General features: G+C 39.1%; 1 protein-coding gene across 4 annotated transcripts in view; it reads right to left on the bottom strand.

Moving 5' to 3' along the window:
- Window positions 1-24,250, bottom strand: part of SLC25A21 (solute carrier family 25 member 21) — a 539,864-nt gene that overhangs the window by 23,783 nt on the left and 491,831 nt on the right. For all 4 annotated transcript variants that reach the window (XM_002753830.7, XM_054240624.2, XM_035260364.3 and 1 more), the window contains 2 exons: window positions 22,276-22,383; window positions 5,050-5,214 (listed from right to left, as the gene is read on the bottom strand). In XM_002753830.7, coding sequence (XP_002753876.1) covers window positions 5,050-5,214; window positions 22,276-22,383 — 273 coding nt within the window. The remainder of the gene's footprint in view (window positions 1-5,049; window positions 5,215-22,275; window positions 22,384-24,250) is intronic.

Genomic DNA, 24,250 nt, shown 5'->3' on the forward strand with positions numbered 1-24,250 from the left:
CACATGTTAGACACTCAATAAATATTAGTTCAATGATGACTGAAAGCCAGAAGTCACACTCAGACCTGTTGACCCACATTTTATGTGCAGCATTCCTCCCAGCCCCCAACCTAGGGGGTCCCAGCACCCTGACAATTAAATCAGGGTTCTGATTTATAAATGAATTGCTTATTTACTAGTATAATCTAGTATATATTTACTAGTACATACTAGTATATTTTCTAGCATAATCTAGACTTGGGAAGTGCTTTTTAATAGAGAATCCATTTGGCAACGGCATAGTTCTTTTAGCTTAGAAGCTAAAGCTTGGAAATGAAATTCTGAGCCACATGGCACATTTTCACACTGTCAAAGGAGGTTTGTGATTTAAAACTGTTAATAGTCAAACATATAGAAAGCAATGCATTAGCATTCTTCACTGGTACAACACTAATGTATAGAGAGGATTACAGTGGAATTTATTCAACTTTCACTTTTTAAAATAATGACATCCAGGCATGGTGGCTCATGCCCATAATCATAGCGCTTTGGAAGGCTGTGGTGGGAGGGTCACTGAAGCACAGAGGTTTGAGACCAGCCTTAGCAAGAAAGTGAGATCTCCATTTCTATAGAAAAATAAAAAAATTAGCTGATTTGTGGTGGCACATGTCATCCCAGCTACTCAGGAGGCTGAGGTAGGAGGATCATTTGAGCCCAGGATGAGGAGGAGGCTGTAGTGAGATGCTGTTTAAAAAAAACTAGGTAAATAATAAAAATATAATAAAATAATGACAAATCATATTTCACTAAACTCCCTATTGTAGCATACTTTGAATGGGAGTGAGGAAATGAGGTATTCTAGTCACAAGTTCTCAGCTTGGTAAAACTTAAAACAACATAAAAAATTAATTTTAAAACTATGATGAACAAAGTATATCTTTTATTTAAAGATTTACAAGATAGTTTTCAGGGTCCTGATTAATAAATGAATCTCTTATTTACTAGTTATAATCCAGATGTGGCAAGTGCAATCTAATAGATAATTCATTTGGCAAACTGCTGGTTGACATTTTACTGAATATCATTAGAAAAAAATTAGACAGACACATGCCTTTTTTTTTTTTCTTTTGGAAACAAGATCTTGCCCTGTCACCCAGGCTGGAGTGTAGTACCATGGGAATGGTTCACTGCAATCTTGTCCTTCCAGGCTCAAGCAATCTTTCCACCTCAGCCTTGCAAGCAGCTGGGACCACAGGGACTTGCCACAGTGCCTGGCTAATTTTTAAAATTTTGTAGAGACAGGGTCAGTCACTGTGTTGCCCAGGCTGGTCTTGAACTCTTAGCCTCAAGCAATCCTCTTGCCTTAGCCTGCAGAGTAGTTGGGACGACAGGTGTGCACACTCATATCCTGGCTAATGTTAATTTTTTTTTTTTTGGTAGATAGAGGGTCTCACTATGTTCCCAGGCCTGTCTCAAACTCTTGGCTTTGAGCAGTCCTCCTGCCTCAGCCTCCCAAAGTGCTGGGATTACAGGCTTGAGCCACTGTCCCAGCTTAGGTTTTTCTTTGTATGTTTTTATTTAAACCATTCAGAACATTTAATAACTTAAGTATATTAATTGTAGAATAAAATTTGTACTTGTGGATTTTTTTTTAGCATTCAGTAACATATGAGCATATATACATCTGATTAATCTTTCTTTCTTTCTTTTTTTTTTTTTGAGATGGAGTCTCGCTCTGTTGCCCAGGCTGGAGTGTAATGATGCAATGTCAGCTCACTGCAACCTCCGCCTCCCAAGTTCAAGCAGTTCTCTTGCCTCTGCCTCCCAAGTAGCTGAGATCACAGGTATGCGACACAACACCAGCTAATTTTTGTATTTTTAGTGTAGTAGTTGTCTTACAGTCTGAAAACAGAGTTGGTTTCCTGGGTGTGTGACTAGTGCTGTTGCGTGGGGCCTGAATTTAGAAGAGATGAGCCCCACACTTGATTTAATGCTGTACTGTCACTGTCTTGAAATTCTTAATAATTTTTGAACAAAGGGCTCTGCATTTTCATTCTGCTCTGGGCCTTACAAATTATTTAGTGGGTTCTTGCTAAAAAAACAAAAACAAAAACAAAAACTCAATGTATTGAGAGCTCCTTCATGTCACCCAGGATCAAAGTGTTTATTGCCCTCAATTTCTGTATTTGACAAGAGAAGAGCTCTGAGGGTCCCTGGAGTCGGAATTGTCAGTCACTACAGGGGTTTATATACACTGTGTCCAATCAGAGATTTCAGAACAAAACACATAAGCTTCTACTCAGTAAATAAGATTTCCAAATACAGTGAAACATGGTTAACAACTTTGGTTAGTGAAATGCAGCAATGCCAACAGGTGGTTATTTGAGAAAAGTCCTGGCCTTACCTAGAATATGTAGGATAGCTGGGCAAAGACAGGTACAACCAACTTTGCTGAAAAGTCTGGTTAGCTATACTAGAAATAGTTTTATGATTTAAAAAAAGTCCTTCAATACTTTTCTACTAAGAAAAATGAAGAACTGGACCCCTAAGGGAAACTACCTGCTTGTGAAAATGTTACCCCAACTGGTACATCCAGGATTGCAATTTTAATTGCAAGCAAGCAATTTGATATAGGGGAAAATTCTGTGATACTATGTCTTAAAAGCACATCCTGTGTTACTTTTATATTGTAGAAGTTGAAAAAGGCTGTTGGCATCTGTAAATTATCATTAACAAATTATTATAATTATTATTTTGAAATAGGGTAGAAATAGGGTCTTACTTGCCCAGCGCAGTGGTTCACACCTGTAATTCCAGCACTTTGGGAGGCCAAGGCAGGCTGATTGCCTGAGGTCAGGCAGTAGTTTGAGACCAGCCTGGCCAACATGGTGAAACCCTGCCTCTACTAAAAATACAAAAAAAAAAAAAAAAAAAAAAATTAGCTGGGTGTGGTAGTGGGTGCCTGTAATCACAGCGACTCAGGAGGCTGAGTCAGGAGAATTGCTTGAATCCAAGAGGTGGAGGTTGCAGTGAGTGGAGATCTTACCATTGCACTCCAGCCTGGGTGACAAGAGTGAAACTCCATCTCCAACAAAAAAAGAAAAAGAAGAAAGAAAGAGAAAAAAGAAGAAAGAAATAGGGTCTCACTCTGTCACCAGGTTGGAGTGCAGTGATGCAATCACAGCTCATTGTAGCCTCAAACTCCTGGGCTCAAGTGCTCCTCCCACCTCAGCCTCCTGAGTAGCTTTACTGTAAGTGCACACCATCACTCCTGGTTAATTTTTTAATTTTTTGCAGAGAGAGGTCCCATTGTGTTGCCCTGGTTGCCTTTGCCTTTCAAAGTGCTGGGATTACAGGCATGAGCCACCCCACCCAGCCTATATGCTATCATTTTAAAATAATAGTATTGAAGATGATGATAATAATTATCATTATTATTTTGCATCAAAAGCAAATAATCTTAGAAAAATTGTTTGACTACCTACCCTAATTAACCTAGATAAAAAATTAATATCCAGGTGAAATTTAAATTTTAGGCTGAAAATTTTTCCTTGTGAGTTCAAAACTTATTTAAAATATAAAACTTTCAATTTTCTTGAGGAAGTCATGCTTCTGAGATAAAAATTAAGTAATAATGGGATCTAATTAAACTTAAGAGCTTCTGCACAGCAAAAGAAACTATCATTAGAGTGAACTGACAACCAACAGAATGGAAAAAAAATTTTGCACCCTACCCATCAGACAAATGGGTAATATCCAGCATCTACAAAGAACTTAAACGAATTTACAAGAAAAAAACAAACAACCCCATCAAAAAGTGGGCAAAGCATATGAACAGACACTTTTCAAAATGAGACATTTATGCAGCCAACAAACATACGAATAAAAGCTCACCATCACTGGTCATTAGAGAAATGCGAATCAAAACCACATTGAGATACTATCTCACACCAGTTACAATGGCAATCATTAAAGAATCTGTAGACAGCAGATGCTGGAGAGGATGTGGAGGAATAGGAATCCTTTTACACTGTTGGTGGGAGTGTAAATAAGTTTGACCATTGTGGAAGACAGTGTGGTGATTCCTCAAGGATCTAGAAATAAAAATACCATTTGACCCAGCAATCCCATTACTGGGTATATATACCCAAAGGACTATAAATCATTCTACTATAAAGACACACGCACAAGTATATTTATTGCAGCACTATTCACAATAGCAAAGACTTGGAACCAACCCAAATGCCCATCAGTGATAGACTGGTTAAAGAAAAGGTGGCACATCTATACCATGGAATACTATCTAGTCATAAAAAAGGATGAGTTCATCTCCTTTGCAGGGACATGGATGAATCTGGAAACCATCATGCTCAGCAAACTGACACAAGCACAGAAAACCAAACACCACTTGTTCTCACTCATGAGTGGGTATTGAACAATGAGAACACATGGGCACAGGGAAGGGAACATCACACACCAAGGCCTGTTTGGGGTGAGGGAGCTAGGGGAGGGATATTGGGGGTGGGGGGATTGGGGAGGGAAAACATTAGGGGAAATACCTAATGTAGATGACAGGGGGAAGGATGCAGCAAACCACCATGGCATATGTGTACCTATGTAACAATCCTACACAATCTGCACATGTACCTCAGAACTTAAAATATAATAATAAAAAAAGAAAAAATCTTACACTAGAGTATCCTAAAGACATTCACATTCAAAATAAATTAATTAATAATATAGTTTCTAGAAATTCTTATTAGTAATAAAGGGAAAGCCCTCAGGTGTAATATAGCTTCTTCAAGAAGAGGAATTTTGGTGTCAGACTCTGGTTCGGTCCTTGGCTTTACTATTTACTATGGGATCCTGGGTAATTTCCTTGATCTTTCTAAGCCTTCCTTTCTGGATTTGAAATGGGGATAACAGCATTCAATGCAGGTGCGAGGATCAAATTAGATAATGAATGTAGGTGTCTAGCACAGAGAGCATGACAGGACAAACATTCTACAAATGGGGCTATCATCACTGATAGGATTTTTCCTTCAGGATTTTAAGTTATTAAATAGTTACCTTATTGACAGGAATCATGTTTTTGACATTGTAGTAGAAGCCAAAATAGACCATGTTGAAAACTCCATGTCGTCCCAAAGTTGCAGTTAATCCTTTGTTGAGGCCCTGGAGTCCCCAGCCTTCCTTCTTAATGATTTGTCTTGCATAACCTATAGTAGATGGTTGCTGCAGAAGAGAGAAGCAAAGCCAGAATGATCATCTTTGGCACTCTGGAACACAGTAAATTACCATATTAACTTCCCCTCAAGCCAGAATTATTACGGACTTCCCCCCCCCAGATATGAATAATCATGCTTAGATCTGTGCTTTTTAAAATCAGCAAACTCAAGAGGCAAACAAAATTGCATGCAGCAAAACAGGCTTTATAGAAAAGATTGTTGGCAAAGAACAAACAATATTGGTAGGATTAGGGAAACTGATGTTATATAATAACTATCATCACTTTCAACATGTAATTATATCCAGTTCTGGATTATCTCACACTAATGAAGGAGATTAACCATATAGATAATTTGGTATTCCATAACTGCACATTATCCAAAAGGAATTTATATTTGGCTCCTGAATTCAGTGTATTTACCTTTCTAATTATGGTTTTCTAAAGCTAATGTTACAAGTCGTTTTGATTCCATTGCCTCAGTGATTTAAGCTGGTACTATGTTAGAAATCAGCAATAGATAAATAGCTGTTGATTGTACACATCCTCAAGCAGATATGCAATCAGTGTGTGTATCTCTGCTGTGATAAATTATACATAAATGGTGTTGAGGTTCTGGGTTACCACCTTGAAATTACTTCTTTCCAGTTCCTTGATTGATTACCCAAGGCTGAAACGTCCTGACTGCTAGAATCCAGTCTTGCTGAAGAGCTCACTGCAGTTTAACCTGAGATTTACAATTCATTATAATACAATTACAATTCACAAGGGGTTTTAAAAACATGTATGAGTGATTGTTTCCTTTTTGAAGGTATTGTATGAAAGATATCTTTCTCATATTTTCACTGAATAGTTAATAGGAGAAACTGTTCAGTGGTTTTTTTCCCCACTCATGAGGCACTCACTGACATGACATTTGTTTGATAATTCACTGAAGCAGGTTGTTAGAGTGGTTGTGGCAGTCTGGCATGCTTTCAGACTAAAAGTATTTTCTTATCATATGCAATTAAGGCTACATCAACAGAATAAAATAGAACAAGTCCAATCCGGGCATTTCTTCCAATTTGCATTTATAATAGCTAGGTAATGAACACAAAACATTTAAATGAGCTCTTTTATAATCCTATAGTTTTTGCTGATAAATATTTTAAAGACTCTAGCTATAATTCTATACTCAACTTCATCTATTAATTTAAAGAACTAATTATAATAAATTACAATAAGCTTAAGAAAACCCTTCTTTGTAATATGGAAAAAACCATGTGAGACTGTATCTTAAAACAATAAGATATATCATACAGGAAAACCAAAAATTTTCTGAAGGTTAAAGTTTACTTTCTGTTCAACAACATGAGATTTTTTTGTTGGTGTTTCAGCACATTGACTTTCACCCCAAATCATTATTATTTTTTCAGTTTTCAAAAGAGATAGGACAAGTTGAGCAGAAACTCATTTTTGTTGGAAAGACCCTGGAAGTGTTGCGTAAACTGCCCATGTACTGCTGTCTTGCTTCAAGGAAGGCCGTTGAGGGGTGGGGGAAGGAGAGGGCAGCTTTCCTGGGAATGGGAGAAACAGAACAGAGATGAGGCTGCCTGACTAATACAGGTTCTCCCTGCACCCAACCTAAACCTTTTCTCTATCCTCACTCCTCTGAGGTCCTGAGGCCATCTAAGTTCTAGAGCCACAGAGAAACCAGTGGCTCTAAAATAAAGTGCAAATAACAATGGCTTTCCCTAAAAAAAAAAAAAAAAAAAAAGGGTGTAAGTTGTTTCTACTGTTTAGAAATCTTAGTTTGCTAAGTCATTAGAGTGAGGATGACTAAACTAAGTATTAATTTGATTAGCATCTTTCTCATCATCTTGAAAAGAGAAGACTTCTCCTAGATCTTGGTGAGAGCTGACAGATACCCAAACGGCATTTGCTAATTATCTGTTTCCTGATTTTCACTGGCTTGGGTGCTGTGTGTGTATAAGCCAATGTAATGCATGGATTTTAAATTCAAGTGCCTTGTTGAGTTTGAACTCTAGTTGTCGGTAATTAATTGGAGAGTAGCATAGTAATCGGAAATAGGAGCTCAGAGCTAGACAGTTCCAAGTTTGAGTCTCAGCAATACCACTTGCTACTTTAGCAAGTATTTTATCCTCTCCAATTAATCCTCACTTTATTAATTTGTAAATAAGGATAATAACATAATCTTCCTGAGGCTGGTGGCTTCTGCAGTGGCTCACACCTGTAATCCCAGCACTTTGGGAGGCTGAGGCATGAGGAGTGCTTGAGCTCAGGAGTTCAAAACCAGCCTGAGCAACATAGTAAGACCCCAGTCTCCACAAAAAATTAAAAATTAGCCAGGTACTGTGGCAAGTCTGTGATCCCAGCTACTCAGGAGGCTGAAGTAGGAGAGTCACTTGAGTCCTAGAAGGTGAGGCTGCAGTGAACTTGTTATCTTGTCACTGCACTCCAGCCTGGATGACAGAGTGAGAGCAAGACCCTATCTCACAAAATAAATAAATAAATAAATACAGAATCTTCCTCATAAGATTGTTGAGACTGTTGAGATAAGTCAATGAACTTAGTCCATTGTAAGCATTCACTGTACATTTAGGTATTAACAATAATGGCAGTTATGCTGACAATCACAAAAACAGTTACAACAAAAACAAAAAAAGGTAATTTCATTGTTAGTTGAAGGCAGTGGGAATCAAAAGGTGGAGTTTGATATGAGGGAGAGAAAGCTTCTTTTTTTTTGTTTTCGTTCCTTCTGGCTGTCCTTTCCTTTTCCCAGAGTCCCAGACCCTTGTGATAAAGTCCACCAGGAATGCATCAAGAATGCAAGATAACAGGTTTGCTGCCTCTGAGACCCAACCAAATCCAATGCTTGGACTAGAGATCCCGTTCCAGGCATAGTGCCTCATCTAGGAGCTTTCCTCTCTGGAGCAGTAGATGCTATAAATTGGCCTCTTCCTTATCTCTCAAAGTGAGTATCCTGGCTAAGATCTCTCCATATGGCAAGTCTGTGGGCTCTAGAAATAAGGTCGTATGGGAGCAAAGGCTGGCAATGGAGAAGCACATGAATTGAGCTTCTCCCTCTACATGGCTTTCCAGCCTAGAGAACACATTCATATATGTGATCAGGTAGTTGGAACACAGGAAGTGCTCAATAACCTTTAACCATTATCATACCTGCTCAGCACTTTATAGTGTCATTTAATCTTCTCAATAATGTGTGAGATAGTTCTTATCATGACCCCTATTTGGCAGATAAAGAAACTAAGGCTTAGAAGTTACTTGCCCAAGATTACAGAGTTAGTGGTAACAACAAAGCTCCAACTGAGGTTCTTTGGACTCCAAATCTGAACTTTTACACTTTTGGTGGTTCTGCCATCCTAACATATCTGATTGCTTCTCTCCGCAACCTTGTAAGGTAGACAGCTGGCGTATCTCATTTTTCAGGTGAGGAAACAAAGGATTGTTAAGCAACATGCCTAAGATAAAATGCTGCTAATAAATGGCTTAAGCAGAATTCTACATCTAATTCAATGTTGTTTTTTCCACACTTGTAATAAGAATTTTAGAGTTTGATAATCCAACCATATAAGTAACAGATGCATAATAGTACAAATACATTTTTTTTTTCTAGCAAATGGAGACTTTGGGATAAAGAAAACAGGAACTCAAATGTCTATAAAAATTAGAAGTAAAAGTATGATAGTGTGTTTTCTTCTTCATTCAGGGACATTGTATTACACACATGTAAGCAAATATTTAATTAGAAAGGCAAAAGATGACTTCCACTAGGATGCTTAAATAGGAAAATATAGAATCATTTTGACTAGATCTCTGTAAACACAAGGAATTTTACTAAACTTATTTGATTATGAAGCTTCCATTTAAAAACAAAATGGTAACTGATTAGCATCATCAGCCAAACGATTCCAATAATATCCAACCCAGCAGGTCATCAGCCAAATGATTCCAATACTATCCAACCTAGCTCAGTTGCTTTCTAATATTTAGATTCACTCCAATTTTCATATTTAGTTACCAATTGTGGGCCAAATTGCACTCTAACCGGGTTATACCTTCATTGACTGCTCTCAAACTGAAAAGCATGGAAGAATACGTGGATTGGGATGACACTCAACAAATACGTTTGCTTTGATTTTTACATGAACAGATATATTGATAATTTTTATATTAACCTATGAGAGTATTCTATAATGGTTATGGGATATGCAATCAAATTTCTGTTTAAAAAGGTATTCAGACGTTTAACTTAAAAAGCAGAACCTTAGCTGAGCACTGTGGCTGACACCTATAATCCCAGCACTTTGGGAGGCCAAGACCAGTGGACCACGACGTCAGGAGTTTGAGACTAGCCTGGTCAACATGGTGAAACCCTGTCTCTATTAGTAATACAAAAATTAGCCGGGCGTGGTGGCTCACGCCTGTGGTCCCAGCTACTCTTGAGGCTGAGGCAGAAGAATCACTTGAACCAGGGAGGTGGAAGATGCAGTAAGGTGAGATCTCGCCTCTGCACTCTAGCCTGGGAGACAGAGCTAGACTCTGTTTCAAAATAAAAAAATAAAAAAGCAGATCATAGGTGAAATAAGCCAAAGACAGAAAGAAAAATATCACATGATCACTTATATGTGGAATCCAAAACAAAATAGTCAAATATACACGTAGAATAAAACAGTGGTTACTAGGAGTGATGTGAGGAGTAGGGGGATGTGGGGAGATGCAGGTGGAAGGGTGCAAAGTGTTAGCAGGATGATCAGCTCTAGAGATCTAATGTCCAACATGAGGACTACAGTTAAAATTGTATTGTACTGGCCGGGTGCAGTGGCTCATGCCTGTAATCCCAGCATTTTGGGAGGCCAAATTGGCTGGATCACCTGAGGTCAGGAGTTGGAGACCAGCCTGATCAACATGGAGAAACCCCATCTCTACTAAAAATACAAAATTAGCTGGGTATGGTGGCACATGACTGTAATCACAGCTACTTAGGAGGCTGAGGCAGGAGAATCGCTTGAACCTGGGGTGGAGGTGGAGGTTGTGGTGAGCTGAGCCTGTGCCATTGCACTCTAGCCTGGGCAACAAGAGGGAAACTCTATCTCAAAAAAAAAGTGTATTGTACTGTTTTAGAAATTTTTGTTAAATAAGTAAATTTTAGCTGCTCTTGCCATACACACAAACAAGTCACTATGTGAGATGATAGATATGTTAATCTGCTTCTCTATAGTAACCATTTTACTATCTGTATCCCATAACATCATTTTGTAAACCTCAAATATATACAATAAAATATATTTTAAAATACAAAAAAAAAAAAAAATTGAAGAGAGAGAGAGAAGATCCTTGGTGTAAATGAAGCTCCCAGGCACCACTCTGGGGCACTGAATCCTTACTTTCTGAGAGCCCAGTACTACCAACAAATCACTGAGATGACCTGTGGCAGCCTGAGCTATTTTTTCTGGAGTTCTCCGATCTGCATGGTGACCATACCTGGCTCTGATTAGCTCGTGAGATCACAGACAGGATTTTAGGCAGCAGGCATTGTTCCCTGGGTAAATACAAGTCAGAGTATGGCCAGTGGGTACAGGCTTGGGTGTGTCAGTGGATTTCCTCCATCTCTAAGGCCAAAGAAGAGTTCTAGTTACAGTATGTCAAAAGAAAGCACTCTCCCCATGCGTTCCTATGGAAAGGTGGATGGGTTGCATTTGAAAGCCAATTGAATATGGGTGTTGCACCGAGTTTCATCACATGGCTGGAAAGCAAACCAGATGAGTGAGTGAGTGTCCATATCTGGGCCCTCAGAGAAATACTGCCTTGTTTGAAAAGGGGGGACCCAGTTGCTCCATAAAGGTAGGAAAATATGCTTGCTCTTCAGGAAATGAAGATCATTCATACTTTTCATTACTCAAATGAGGTCTTGAAGCATTTTCATACATTTGGAAAATTTAAAAATCAAAGAAAAACCTTCCTTTTATTTGAGAGCAAAACGTAAGTGAAAGGAGAAGAATCAGGCTTTAAAAGTCCACATTTATAGTTCTTTTAGCTTAGATATTTCACGAATTCATCATTACAGTTTGTTTTCATAGGGCAGGATTTTGAACAAAAAAGACACCCAGGTATAATTAGAGTCTATCCAGTGTATGTTGGATGAACAGGTCTATTTGCAAACAACCAGTGAGTGGAGAAGAATTTGCTGTGGAAAACCCCTCCCAGATACCAAGCCACAAAGCTATGTCAATATCAGACTGCTATTCAATAACCAGCCCTGGAGGAGCACAGTGTCCTGCGGGTGATGAGACGCTGACCCTGTGCCTTGCCCCTCCACCGATAGCAGAGCTGGGAGGAAGGTGACAGTGCTGTGGCCGCATGGATTACAACTCAGGGAAGTCTGGCAACAAAAAAGGAGGCTTTGCTTCTTTGTGGTCCCAGAAACACTTTCCTTTGCTTTTGTGGTCCCAGAAACACTTTCTTTTGCTTTTCCATTGAGCTTCTTAATTATTCAGTTTTCCTTATTCCAACGAAAATAGTACGTTGAGACATCTATGTTAATGTTCAATGACAGAGACATCTAAGGTTCAGTTTTTTTAGAGCTAACATTTTTGGGCTTTATTTTCTCTACCTTATAAAATGTGGATAAAGCCACCAACCTTAGAGAGATAAAGAGATGATTTGAAATTATTAACTGGGTGTGAACATCAGGAAAAGTGGAAGGGTGACCAGTGGCAACCAGTGGGATAGGCTAAGAGGGAGATGTTGGCGAAAATCAATCAATTTTTCTTTATACAGCTCTGTCTTACTTGACTTATTAAAAAAGTATTATGTTAATGATTTACAAAATTATATAAATATTTTTAAAAAATCAAATAAAGGGAAAAACTCACATAAGGCAAATTGCAGAGTGGTATACAGTAGATATTCTGTAAATGGTAGCTATTATCATTACTTCAAAGTCTTCATTCTGAAAGCAAAAATCTAGGGTTCCTGGCACAGCTGAATGGAAGACAAGTCTATTTTCTGTAAATGATAATAGATAGACAACTTGGCTGCTGCCTTAGATATTATTGAAAGATAACTATAGGAATGGATTCATATGCATAATTTTCTCTTCTGCCCACAGCAATCATAAACTGGAAAGAAATAATTTCTGTACTGAATTGTTGCCAGGTAGTGTTTCACACAGTAATGCAGGAAAAATTTGAACTTGACCCAATACATCATCATAAATGTTGATATGCCCTTGAAGCTGGCTTCTCGCACTATCTGTAAACAGAGCCTCACACTTACTCTCTGTATAACTTAACTCCTCTCTCTCCTGAAAGAGATGATAACAAAATACAGCCCTTCAATTTACTTTATCAATATAAAGTTGACCCTATGTAATATTATAACTTTAGTTAAATATTTGTTGATTTTCTGTGGAGAACATACTCACTAAGTTTTGTGATATCATACATGATCTAGTTGGTCTCTATTAGATTAGTAAGTTCCCAGGATAAGGTGTGTAGAATTATATCTACCTGAGCTAATTAAAAAAAGACCCCTGAGCTAATTAAAAAAAAATCCCTATCTTTAAAGATTTTACCATCAATTACACATTTGCTATTTGTTCATTGGTCCTTAAAATGCTAATCAGAGCAAGGTAGAACACTATTTCTTCCTTGGGCTAAACATCTTTAAAGACTAAATAGAGGTAAAACAGACTTTTGCAATTTCCTATAGGTTTAGTTTCATATCTGGGGTGAGAATGATTATGTTCATCTGTAACGTAGATAAAAAATGACAAGAGTAGAAGAAAAACCTGTGCCCCAGCCACACATCAGAGGCAAATCCTATAGACCTCAAGGGAAGAAAAACATAACCCTTTAGCCAAATAATAACTTTGAAGTAGATTTCAAAGTGGAGAGAAAAACTGGGAAACAATTCTTGCAGATTTTGCTTCTGGGGAGAAATTCACATTTTCCAGGTTAGCAGAGCATGCCAGCCAAACACCACTTGCCTTAGCACAACTGATAGGGGACTTCTAGTTCTTATAAATATACATATAAAAACCAATGCACCCAGTTTGGGGAGGTCCTGTAAGGACAGCAAGCTACAAAGTCACATTGGAAAGACTGGATGTGAAACCATCTTCAATAGAGAAATCGTTGGGCAAGCTTAGTCCCAAGCCAAAGAGACGAGATCAGGGCAACAATTTGCCTGGGTTTAGTTTGAAGGATTGGGGGAAATTTGGGTCTATCCTGATTTTATCCACATACATTTTTACACCCAGTGAACCAAACCAGAGCATGACAAAGCTGTGATTACTTTGCTCCCCACAGAAGGTCAAGCATATTTAAATTAGAGACCGGTTTTCTTCATTCACTGTGAAGTTTAAGATACTGGCCAAGACTCTGGTACTGGAATTGGAGGAAGTATAGCAGGGATTATAGTCTTTGACTGATATGGTGGTAATTTAAGAAGTAGAGGTGAGACAAGCACACTTATTAAAACATTTTATACATAAGTTGGAAGCATATGAGGGCAGTATCAAGAACTAAATTCACCACAATTTTTAAAAACAGTTTATGGTTAAACTGGGTGGGAGGCATATTTTGTGGGTAACATACATCTGAATGGTTAGAGGATCAGAGGGGAGACCCTGGGGCAGCTGGAGCATGCACAGTACCCGTTGTTCTTCGGAAGTCCTGATGGAAACCACTTGCAGCTCCAGGACTCCAGTTCCTATCATTCAGCTGCCAAGAAAATAACAGGAACTTCTGCTCTATGCCAGTGCTGTACTTGGATCCTGGCTAGCAGGGCCCTTGCCCTGGACCCTGTGCTTCAGAAGGCACCATTCTGGCCTTCTGCCAGCCAGGCCTGCCCCACATGGGCAAAGGAACTGCCCACACCTTCTTCTAGACCATGCTCTCTGCACCTGGAACTGCAGCAGTTCCTTTGTTCCATCTCTATCTCTCCCCCATTGCCCAGAATACTTTCGTATTATATTAAGTATCATATTGGCTACTGTGGTCCTTGGCTATTCTCCACTTCAGAACCCGTCTCAGCTGCAGCAACTTCTTGCTGGAAGTTGCTTGGGAATTACATGTTTAAAAGACCCCACTGCCTCACCACCTCAGGCTCAAGAGATAGGAAAATCCAAAATACACTGTGTAGGACTCCATGGTGGTTTATGTCCAAAAGATGAGAGTAGACAGGTTGAACAGCAGACATGCTGCCTGAGAAATTCTCCCAATTGGCAGCACAAGAGCTACCTATCTGCAAAAATAAGAATCTACAGGGTACATGCTCTGTTTTTCTTAAAGATGTGGTCAAGGCAGTTGACCATTCTCCAGGTAGCGCATCCATTTGGTATTCCACCACAACTAAGAGCTGACTGAAAAGGCTGAAAATGAGCTTAGTTCATAATCTTCCATGTGAAGTGATTAAGAAGGCTTAACCAATAATTCATGTTAACTTTATACAGCTGTTCCAGGGGAAGACTTTCTTGATTGTGGTAGAATTCTTCCCAGAGTGACCTCAAATGTTTTTAGTTTCATTTCTAACTTCTGCTGCTAAGTGCTAGTTATTTACAGTAAATGGATATCCAGCTACTGTTATATGATAACGGACCCTTATCTCAGTTTAAAAACCTCATCAACAGGCACTGCAAGCAAGCTGCCAGTCCAAAAGCCCTGATAAGGAATTCAGGCTGAATGGATGGCACTGGCATCTGAGAATGAACTAAGGCACACTTCAGGAGAAGACCATTGCTCAGTGAGCTGTGTTAGTCCCCACAACTGGAGTCAGCTATGACTGCTTAATATTAATTGGGGCATTATCTCAAAATAAATCTGTCTCTATTTAAACTTATGGATTTGTAAGGTCAACTTGCACCTAGAAATAGTTATCATTGGTTGAATGCCTACCATTTACCAGGCTCTGTGTTAAGACCTTTGCATATATTAACACATTTAAATTCTCATAAAAAGCATGTTGTAATAAAACCATCACTGTATGCTAGATCATATTGACAGCTCAGCTTTATATAGTTTCATTTAACCCTCATTTGACTGTTTGACATGGCTATTGCTATTATTTTTTCCTAACAAACAAGGAAACTGGGCTAGGGTTAGGGTAGAAAATGTGAGGTTGTCACATAGTCAACAACTGAGGTCTCCCTCCAGGGCTTGTCCTTCCAACCTCTACACAGGTGCCTTGCTGTAAGGAGATGAACTAATCACTATCATTTCACCAGTGAGGGAACTGCAGGTATGCTGTTTAAGACCACACTGCTGGAGAATGGTAAAAAGTGTAATGAGAACTTCGGTGTCTCTCCCCACAAGATTCTTCTTCCTTTCTACATGGCTCTGATTGTATACGCTCTTCAGTAACTGGCAAAGTTCAAACTCTGTTAGAAATTACAGAGTAGGAAAAATGGGGGTTCTGTTCCTATAAATGAAATCATGGCACCTGAATTATGCAAGGTTGAGCCCCAAGATAGGCCAGCAAGTCATTCCCACCTGATCAGCTGAGAAGGTCTTCCCTGAAAGCAGGGCTTGATCTTGGCAGAGCCATTAGAAGGCTTTCCTCTGGATAATATACTTTTCTTTAAACGGTTCTGTATTTTCTAAATTTTCTACAATGAGCTTGCATTACTTTTGAAAGCAAATGTTCACAGACAAAACATGAATACATTCTTGTGTTAAAACATTCAACATCACAAAGCATTTCTCTTAAACTCTCATCTTCTCCTCCTCTATTCTAATCTCCTCTCCAGAGGTGTGGATTTTAGTATGAACTCCTATATACCTGAACTATCCTATATAGAAGTTACTACACATGTGGCCATGAGAACCTAAAATTTTTTAGTTGAGATGTGCTGTTAGCATAAAATATATACCAGATTTAAAAATTTAGCATAAAAAAAGAATGCAAATATCTCATATAATTTTTATGTCAATTACACATTGAAATGAAAAATTATGGGGAACTATCCAAGATGGCCGATCGATAACATCTCGGGATTGCAGCTCTCAGTCAAAGCGCAGAGAACTAGAGGATGCCACACTTTCAGACAAATTCTGGTTGCTCACGGAGCAGAAGATTCCCCAGTGGAGGAACCACATGGGTCGCCAGCATGACTCTTGTGGCCAGTGCAGTGGCTTCGCCAGCACCTCGGCGCGGCAGCTCTTGGAGCAGAGTAAGCAGGGCTGGCTCCCCTTCTGACTGAGGCTTGGAGGACCCACAGGGGCCGCCAGTGTGTCTCTTGTGGCCAGCGCAGTGGCTTCGCCAGCACCTCGGTGCAGCAGCTCTGGGAGCAGAGTAAACAGGGTCGGCTCCCCTTCTGACCGAGGTTTGGAGGACCCACATGGGTCCCCAGCACGACTCCAGAGACCGGCGCAGCGGCTGTGACGGCACCTCAGCGCGGCAGCTCTCAGCGCAGAGTAAACGAGACTGGTTCCTCTTCTGACTGAGGTTTGGAGCCCAGGGAAGGCAGAGTCACCCATTACGGACACAAGAAGGAAGCCAGACAGGAGAATCCTGGGCAGAAAAGCACCATCAGTCTTAACGCTGTCGTTCTGGCCCTGGGAACTAACAACTTGGAAGTCCAATCAAGAGACCTAATCTGAAAGTTGGTAATTTCAAAGACGACAGGAGGATAAATTTACAATGATGGGAAGAAACCAGCATAAAAAGGCTGAGAATACTCAAAATCAGAATGCCTCTCCCTCTAAAGATGATCACAGTTCCACATCCAAAATGGAACAAGGCTTGATGGAGAACGAGCACATCCCAATATCAGAATCACTCTTCAAGGAATGGATAATAAGAAACTTCTGTGAGTTAAAAGAACATGTTGTAGCCCAACATAAAGAAACTAGGAACTTTGAAAAAAGGTTTTACGAAATCCTATTGAGAATAGACAACTTAGAGAGGAATATAAGTGAATTAATGGAACTGAAGAATACAATACAGGAACTCCGGGAAGTATGCACAGGTTTAAACACTCGAATTGTTCAAGCAGAAGAAAGGATAACAGAGGTCAAAGCCCAACTTAATGAAAGAAAACAAGAAGACAAAATTAGAGATAAAAGGATAAAAAGGAATGAGCAAAGTCTCCAAGAAATGTGGGACTATGTGAAAAGATCAAATTTACGATTGATAGGTGTACCTGAATGTGATGGAGAGAATGAATCCAAGCTGGAAAATACCCTTCAGGATATTATTCAGGAAAATTTTCCTGAACTAGCAAAGCAGGTCAGTATTCAACCCCAGGTAACAGAGAACACCACAAAGATATTCCTCAAGAAGAGCAACCCCAAGGCACATAATCGTTAGATTCACCAGGGTTGAAACGAAGGAGAAAATACTAAGGGCAGCCAGAGAGAAGGGTCAGGTTACCCACAAAGGCAAGCCTATCAGACTTACAACAGATCTCTCAGCAGAAACTCTACAAGCCAGAAGAGAGTGGGGGCCAATATTCAACATCCTCAAAGAACAGAACCTTCAGCCCAGAATTTCATATCCAGCCAAACTAAGCTTCACAACTGAAGGAAAAATAAAATCTTTTATGAACAAGCCAGTACTCAGAGATTTTATACCACCAGGCCTGCTTTACAAGAGCTTCTGAAAGAGGCATTACACACAGAAAGAAACAACCAGTATTAGCCTTATTAAAAATATACCAAAAAGTAAAGAGCACCAACATAAAGAAGAATTTTCATCAATGAATGGATCAAACAGCCAGTTAACATCAAGTGGCAGTAACCCTAAATTTAAATCGACTAAATCCCCCAATCAAAAGACACAGCCAAAACCCAAAGGCATGTTACATCCAGACCTGTTTCACATGCGAGGATACACAAAAGACTCAAAACAAAGGGATGGAGAAAGATTTACCAACCAAATGGAGAGCAAAAATAAATAAATAAATAAATAAATAAATAAATAAATAAATTTAAAAAAGCAGGAGTTGCAATTCTCGAAGCGGATAAAATAGATTTTAAAGCAACAAAGATATAGTGATAAAAGGATCAATACAACAACAAGAGCTAACGATCCTAACACCCAGATACATAGAGACTTACATTCAATGAGACAGAAAATTAATAAGGATATGAAGGACTCGAACTCAGATCCAGAACAAGTAAACTTAATAAATATTTATAGAGCTCTCCACTTCAAATACATAAAATATACATTCTTGTCAATACCACATCACACCTACTCATAGGTTTAAATGAAACATTGATTGGCCATTATTAATACCCATTTTTTTTCGAATAAAGCAATATTTCCGTTCACCCTCCCTCTCTCTCTTCCTCTTTCTTTCTCTCCTTTACTCATTTTTTTTCTTTCCTTCTCTCAAAAAAAGAAATCAACTTGTAAACCTCTAGATCCAGGTCGGCAATGTCTCTCTCATCACTTGAATTCCTTCCTTCTCTCCCATCCCTCCCTCCCTCCCTCCCTCCCCCCTTCCTCCCTTCCTTCCTCCCACCCTTCCTCCTTCCCTCCCTTCCTGCCTTCCTCCCTTCCTCCTTCCCTCCCCCCCAAAAAAAGAAAAATTATGGAATCAGTAAAAAGATCAGTGGTTGCCAGGGATTAAGCTGGGTGGGGAGGGATGAATAGGCAGAACATGGAGGATTTTTAGGGCAGTGAAATTACTCTGTATGATATTATAATGGTAAATATATGTCATTACACATTTGTTCAAACTCATAGAAGGTACAGCACCAAGAGTGAGCCCTAATGTAAACTATGGACTTGGGTGATAATGATGTGTTAATGTAGGTTCATCAATGGAAACAAATGGACTGCTCTGATGGGGGATGTTAATCATGGGGAAGATGATGCGTGTATATGCATGTGTAGGGGAATGGGGTTCATATGAAGCCTTTACCTTTTGCTCAATTTTGCTGTGTACCTAAAATTGCTCTAAAAATTGTCTTCAGAAAAATGAATATACTGGGTTAAATAAAATTCATTATTAAATTAATTTCACCTGTTTATTTTTTTTAAATGCAGCTACTAAAAATGTAGCTCACATATTTCTATTAGACAGCACTGCTGCTCTAGAGTCTAGATTTTTAGTGCACTTATACATACATATTTAAGAAATACGTGTATATTTTTGGTGCTTTTAACATAAATATGCATTACTTTTATGCTTGGATTAATTTTTTTAAGTCAAATCTTTAAAGGCAATAGACATTAAATTAATTCTTTTCTTCTTCAATTTCTCTTCCTCCTCTTCTTCCTTTTTCTCCCCATCTCCCTTTTATACTTAACAACTTGATTAGATGCTAACACAAAGCCTTAGAGTGAAGAAAGCAAGAATTATTCCTGGCCATACACAGGCACAGGTTACCTAGGGGTATCTATTCCCTTGTTGGATAAAAGAAGGAGCTAGTCAATGAAGAAAGCTTTGGGATTATTGAGTCCTAGATAAAAGACCTATGAGATATTAGCATAAATGATCAGCAGTTATTTTCTAAATAACTAGATCCAAATATTCTATTCTTACCATGTCATCTCTTTTTCTCAGACATTTTCTACAACAGGCACAATCCCATTACTGTCTGTTGAGTAAAAGCACCTATTGCTTCGATTTGATCAACATTGCCCATAATGTGCCACATCGAAACACCGCCTAATTTCAGCTACTGAATTCTGCTAGTTGCTGTAAATAAATGCTGATGCAGGTGACCTACATAATCACTACTTCGTTAAATTCTAACTAAACTAACTTAAAAAATATCTTATAATGCATCTAATAGATTTTATTGTAAGTAAATACCTGATAATGTCCAGTTCAGTGATTATGCAAAAGAAATGACCCCAAACAAGCTCCTGCTACCCGCTGGCCCCCACTTTTAAAAATGGCTAAATATGCATGATTTACACAGACTGCATTTATGTAAGTGATGAACTGGTGGCATGTACACATGCAGCACATTCTTTTTTGGGCAGGAAGGGTGTTTATTGTGTTCTAGCAAGTCATTAGCATATTGAAAACATTAGCAGCTCTTACTTGAACTCAGTGCAGAACCTCCTTGAAGGCAAAGGAGAGAAAAAGAACATTAGCATGAGCCCAGGTTCCCTGATAACTCATGATTTTCATTCCTGTGAGTGTCTTTTGATGCTCTGTCCCATATGAGTCCTTGTGGTTACATGTTGCCTAGTTAGAGAACTGCAATTGAAGTCCTGTTTATTCCTCTGCCTGCTTACTGCTGCTTCAAGTCAAGCTTCCCAAGAAATAAGATGGAACACTGGACAGGGGTCTCTGCAATTTTCTTCTAGCTGGTAATTCTCCCAGTCTAACAAACCAAGTTTGCCTTAAGCAGATACCATGGGAACTATTTTAAATGCTCCATATTGATAAGACATTTAAAAAATGTTTCCTTCCCCTTCCCCCTATTCCTCACAATCTTTTTCCTTTATTCATGAAAGAATAAAGAGAAAAGAAACTAGAATACAGAGAAGAGATTTTCAACTTTTTAATAAAGTGCTGTATGTCACTGTATTTAAGATAATCTTTTTGAAAGTAAAAAAAAAATTGCCCCTGAATTAGGATTGACTTCATCTGAGTAGATACCATCTGCTATAACAGCCCAACCCTGTCTCCCCAGGTCTTGGCAGCTAAAGGTGAGTAGGACCCCCCCTACCTTCGCCATGCCCCTGCCTGAGAAGCTGCCAGGAAGCTCTCAGGCATCATCAGCAGGCGGGAAGTGGGGTGGGAGTGAGGGGGTCTCCACCCATTAGCAGCTGCTTAAGCAGTAGGCAGGGAAACTTTGCTACAGAAAGATCCAGGTCAGCAGATACTCCAAATCAATTTCTACCACATGCTACCCAGTTGTGGAATTAAATTAAAATGCTAAGAAGGGATTTGGAATGCCAATTCCCTTGTTTTCCCCGTACTTTGTGCCTGGCACCCAAAAGAATAAAACAAGAGCAGCTGGACTTGGCAGTTGAAAGGGAATTATTAGGTAACTGGAAGGAAGTGAAGGCAGCACACACCAAGAAATGCTGTCTGCACAGACGCCATGTGCCAATGATGAAATGTCAAGACCCATCATTGTCCACGTGGTGACGTCTAAACAGGTTTAGTAACTTGCTCATTTGAATTTAACCAAAAGACAAGTTTAACGGATTATCTGAATCCTTCAGGGCGGGTGGTGGGTGTAGTAGGGAAAGGAGTGAGGTCATTTTTTAAAAAGCAAACTAATGTTATCACCTCAGTAGTTTAGCTATAGTCCATTCTAGTGCAATGTGAAAGAAGTTTTGCCAGCAGCTGGGAAAATATTTCTAAATAAGTCATTTCAGATTACGATAGCGCTCTAAAATAAAAAATGAATAAACAAGTGTTTGTCCATTAGATCTCAATGCATTTTTGTTAACACTTTACTTGCAGGAGATATTTGACTTTTTCTTACTCTATTCCCTTAATAGTGATTTACTATGGCTTTAATAAGTGGATAAAAGTTGGGTCCACTGTTTCACATCCATACTTAAAAAGTTTTTATGGCTGGGCATGGTGGCTTACACCTGTAATCCCAGCACTTTTGGAGGCTGAGGCTGTCAGATCACCTGAGGTCAGGAGTTTGAGACCAGCCTGACCAACCCATAGAGAAACCCTGTCTCTGCTAAAAATACAAAATTAGCCAGGTGTGGTGGTGCATGCTTGTAATCCCAGCTATTTGGGAGGCTGAGGCAGGAGAATCGCTTGAACCCGGGAGGCAGAGGTTGTGGTGAGCTGAGATGGCACCATTGCACTCTAGTCTGGGCAACAGGTGCGAAACTCTGTCTCAAAAAAAAAAAGTTTTAGAAGAATAGAAAGCCAAACACCGTATGTTCTCACTCATAGGTGGGGTTGAACAACGAGAACATGTGGACTCTGGGAGAGGAGCATCATGTACTGGGGGCAGTTGGTGGGGGTAGGGGAGAGACAGCAGGGGGTGGGGAGGGAGGGGAGGGATAACATGGGGAGAAATGCCAGATATAGCATGCACCTAAAGTAAAATTAAAAAAAAAAGTTTTTATATGCCATCAACAATAGAAAAACACTAAATGGTTACCTCTGCAAATGTGTTCCGATTTGCTTGCAAGCCAACTTTTACTACCTCAAAAGGGTTAACTATGATGGCTTCTGTTAGTCCAGATCCCAATCCAGCAATGGTGAATGTCTAGAAAAATTAAATCAATCAGTACTTTAAAACAAGTTATCATGTGTACAGATTTAAACATCCTATTCATTACACTGTGCAGCTGAACGTTATAAAGAGAATGGAGAAACCTACATAAATGCACCATATACCATTACTAAACAGCTTTAGTTCTTGATTAGATGCTGACAATTCATGAAAAAGAAATTACAGAAGCCACAAACCACATCCTAACAATTTCAAAATAAAATGTCAAAGCCCCATCAACAACTTTTTCCTTTAACAAAAAGCAAGTTTGATTTAAAGGTGGATACTAAAACATCTGCAAATATAACAATTAAGAGAATTTGAATTGTAAAAGGAGAGCTTCATTTTTAAACATGTACTTAAATTTCTTTATTGGGCATACAGGAAATTCAAGGAGCAGAACCACAAATAAAATGTTTCTAAAAAGTTAAATTCGGGTAACAACATAGCTGTCAACATTTAACTCTATGGTCATGTTTTTAGAGTCACCATTCTGGACTATTAAACAAAATTTATTTTTTATTTGTCTTTTCCCTATTTTAAAAAACACAGGTAATTGACATAGTCTTCTAAACCTAAAAGCTTAGATCAGAAATGGCTAGAACAGGAATGGCACAGTCCCAGTTGTTCGGGAGCTGAGGTGGGATTATCACTTGAGCCTAAGAGTTCAAGGCTGCAGTGAGCTATGGTAGAACCACTGCACTCCAGCCTGAGTGACAGAGTGAGACCCTGTCTCAAATTAAAAAAAAAAAAAAAAAAAAAGAAAGACCAATAAATGACTAGGTTATTCTGAAGGGCTCAAATAAAATCTAAAAAACTGATTAAAGGGTGACTGTATGTCAAGTTCTTATTCGCTATCTGTTAAGAATTTCTGTGATAGGAAAGAACGATTTTTCTAGAATTTTCCTCTAGGTAGAATGCTTATGTCTTTTCCAGAAAATCTGCATCAAAAATAAACACAACAATTAAAAGATGCACACACAAGACAGAAAAAGAAAATGAAATAAAGCCCCAATCTCCAAAACAGATGCTGGAAAAAAGGTAATTATTTAGTGCTGAACCTCCCATTCCAGGACAAGAGGTAGTACTCTAGACAACCAAGAGAAGAATAAAACCAATGAAGAGCAATAACAGATAACTCTTATTAATTATCCATCTTCTAAATAGGAGACTTAAAGAGAGGAAGAAGGAGAAAGGAATGTTGTATAATATTAGAAAGAGAAGCACAGAGGCAGGATCCAGACACAGGAGTTCTGGGTTTAGGTCCAATTCTAGCACTTATTGGCTGTGTGACTAGAGCTGTAACACACAGTAGCTTGCGCATAGGCAAAGGTGCCCAACCAAGGATGTGTGGAGGCTGGAATCCAGCTTGCCCCTCATTTGCTAAGAGAAGCCCTGGAGAGGCTTCAGTCAGGAGAAAGGGCACCTTTTCATTATTCACACAAAGGTGCTATTGGTGCTAGCTGTGGCTCTGTTGCATAAATTGCTGAATCTCTGATGAGCCAGTTTTCTTATCTGTAAAATGGAGATAATGATATCTAATTTTCCTGCTCATACAGTTATTTTAAGGCTCAAAATAATGTGTGAAGCCATTTCATAGAGTGCCATGTAAACACCATTGTTCTTGTTACACACAGAAAAAGGAAGAATGGCCAGACACTGTGACTCATGCCTGTAATCTCAGCACTTTGGGAGGCCAAGGTGGGTGGATCACCTGAGGTCAGGGGTTCAAGATCAGCTGGCCAACATGGTGAAACCTTGTCTCTACTAAAAATACAAAATTTAGCTGGGCTTGGTGGTGGTGGTGCCCATAATCCCAGCTACTAGGGAGGCTGAGGAAGGAGAATTGCTTAAACCTGGG

Source organism: Callithrix jacchus, chromosome 8 (assembly GCF_049354715.1).
Source record: "Callithrix jacchus isolate 240 chromosome 8, calJac240_pri, whole genome shotgun sequence".
NCBI lineage: Eukaryota > Metazoa > Chordata > Mammalia > Primates > Cebidae > Callithrix > Callithrix jacchus.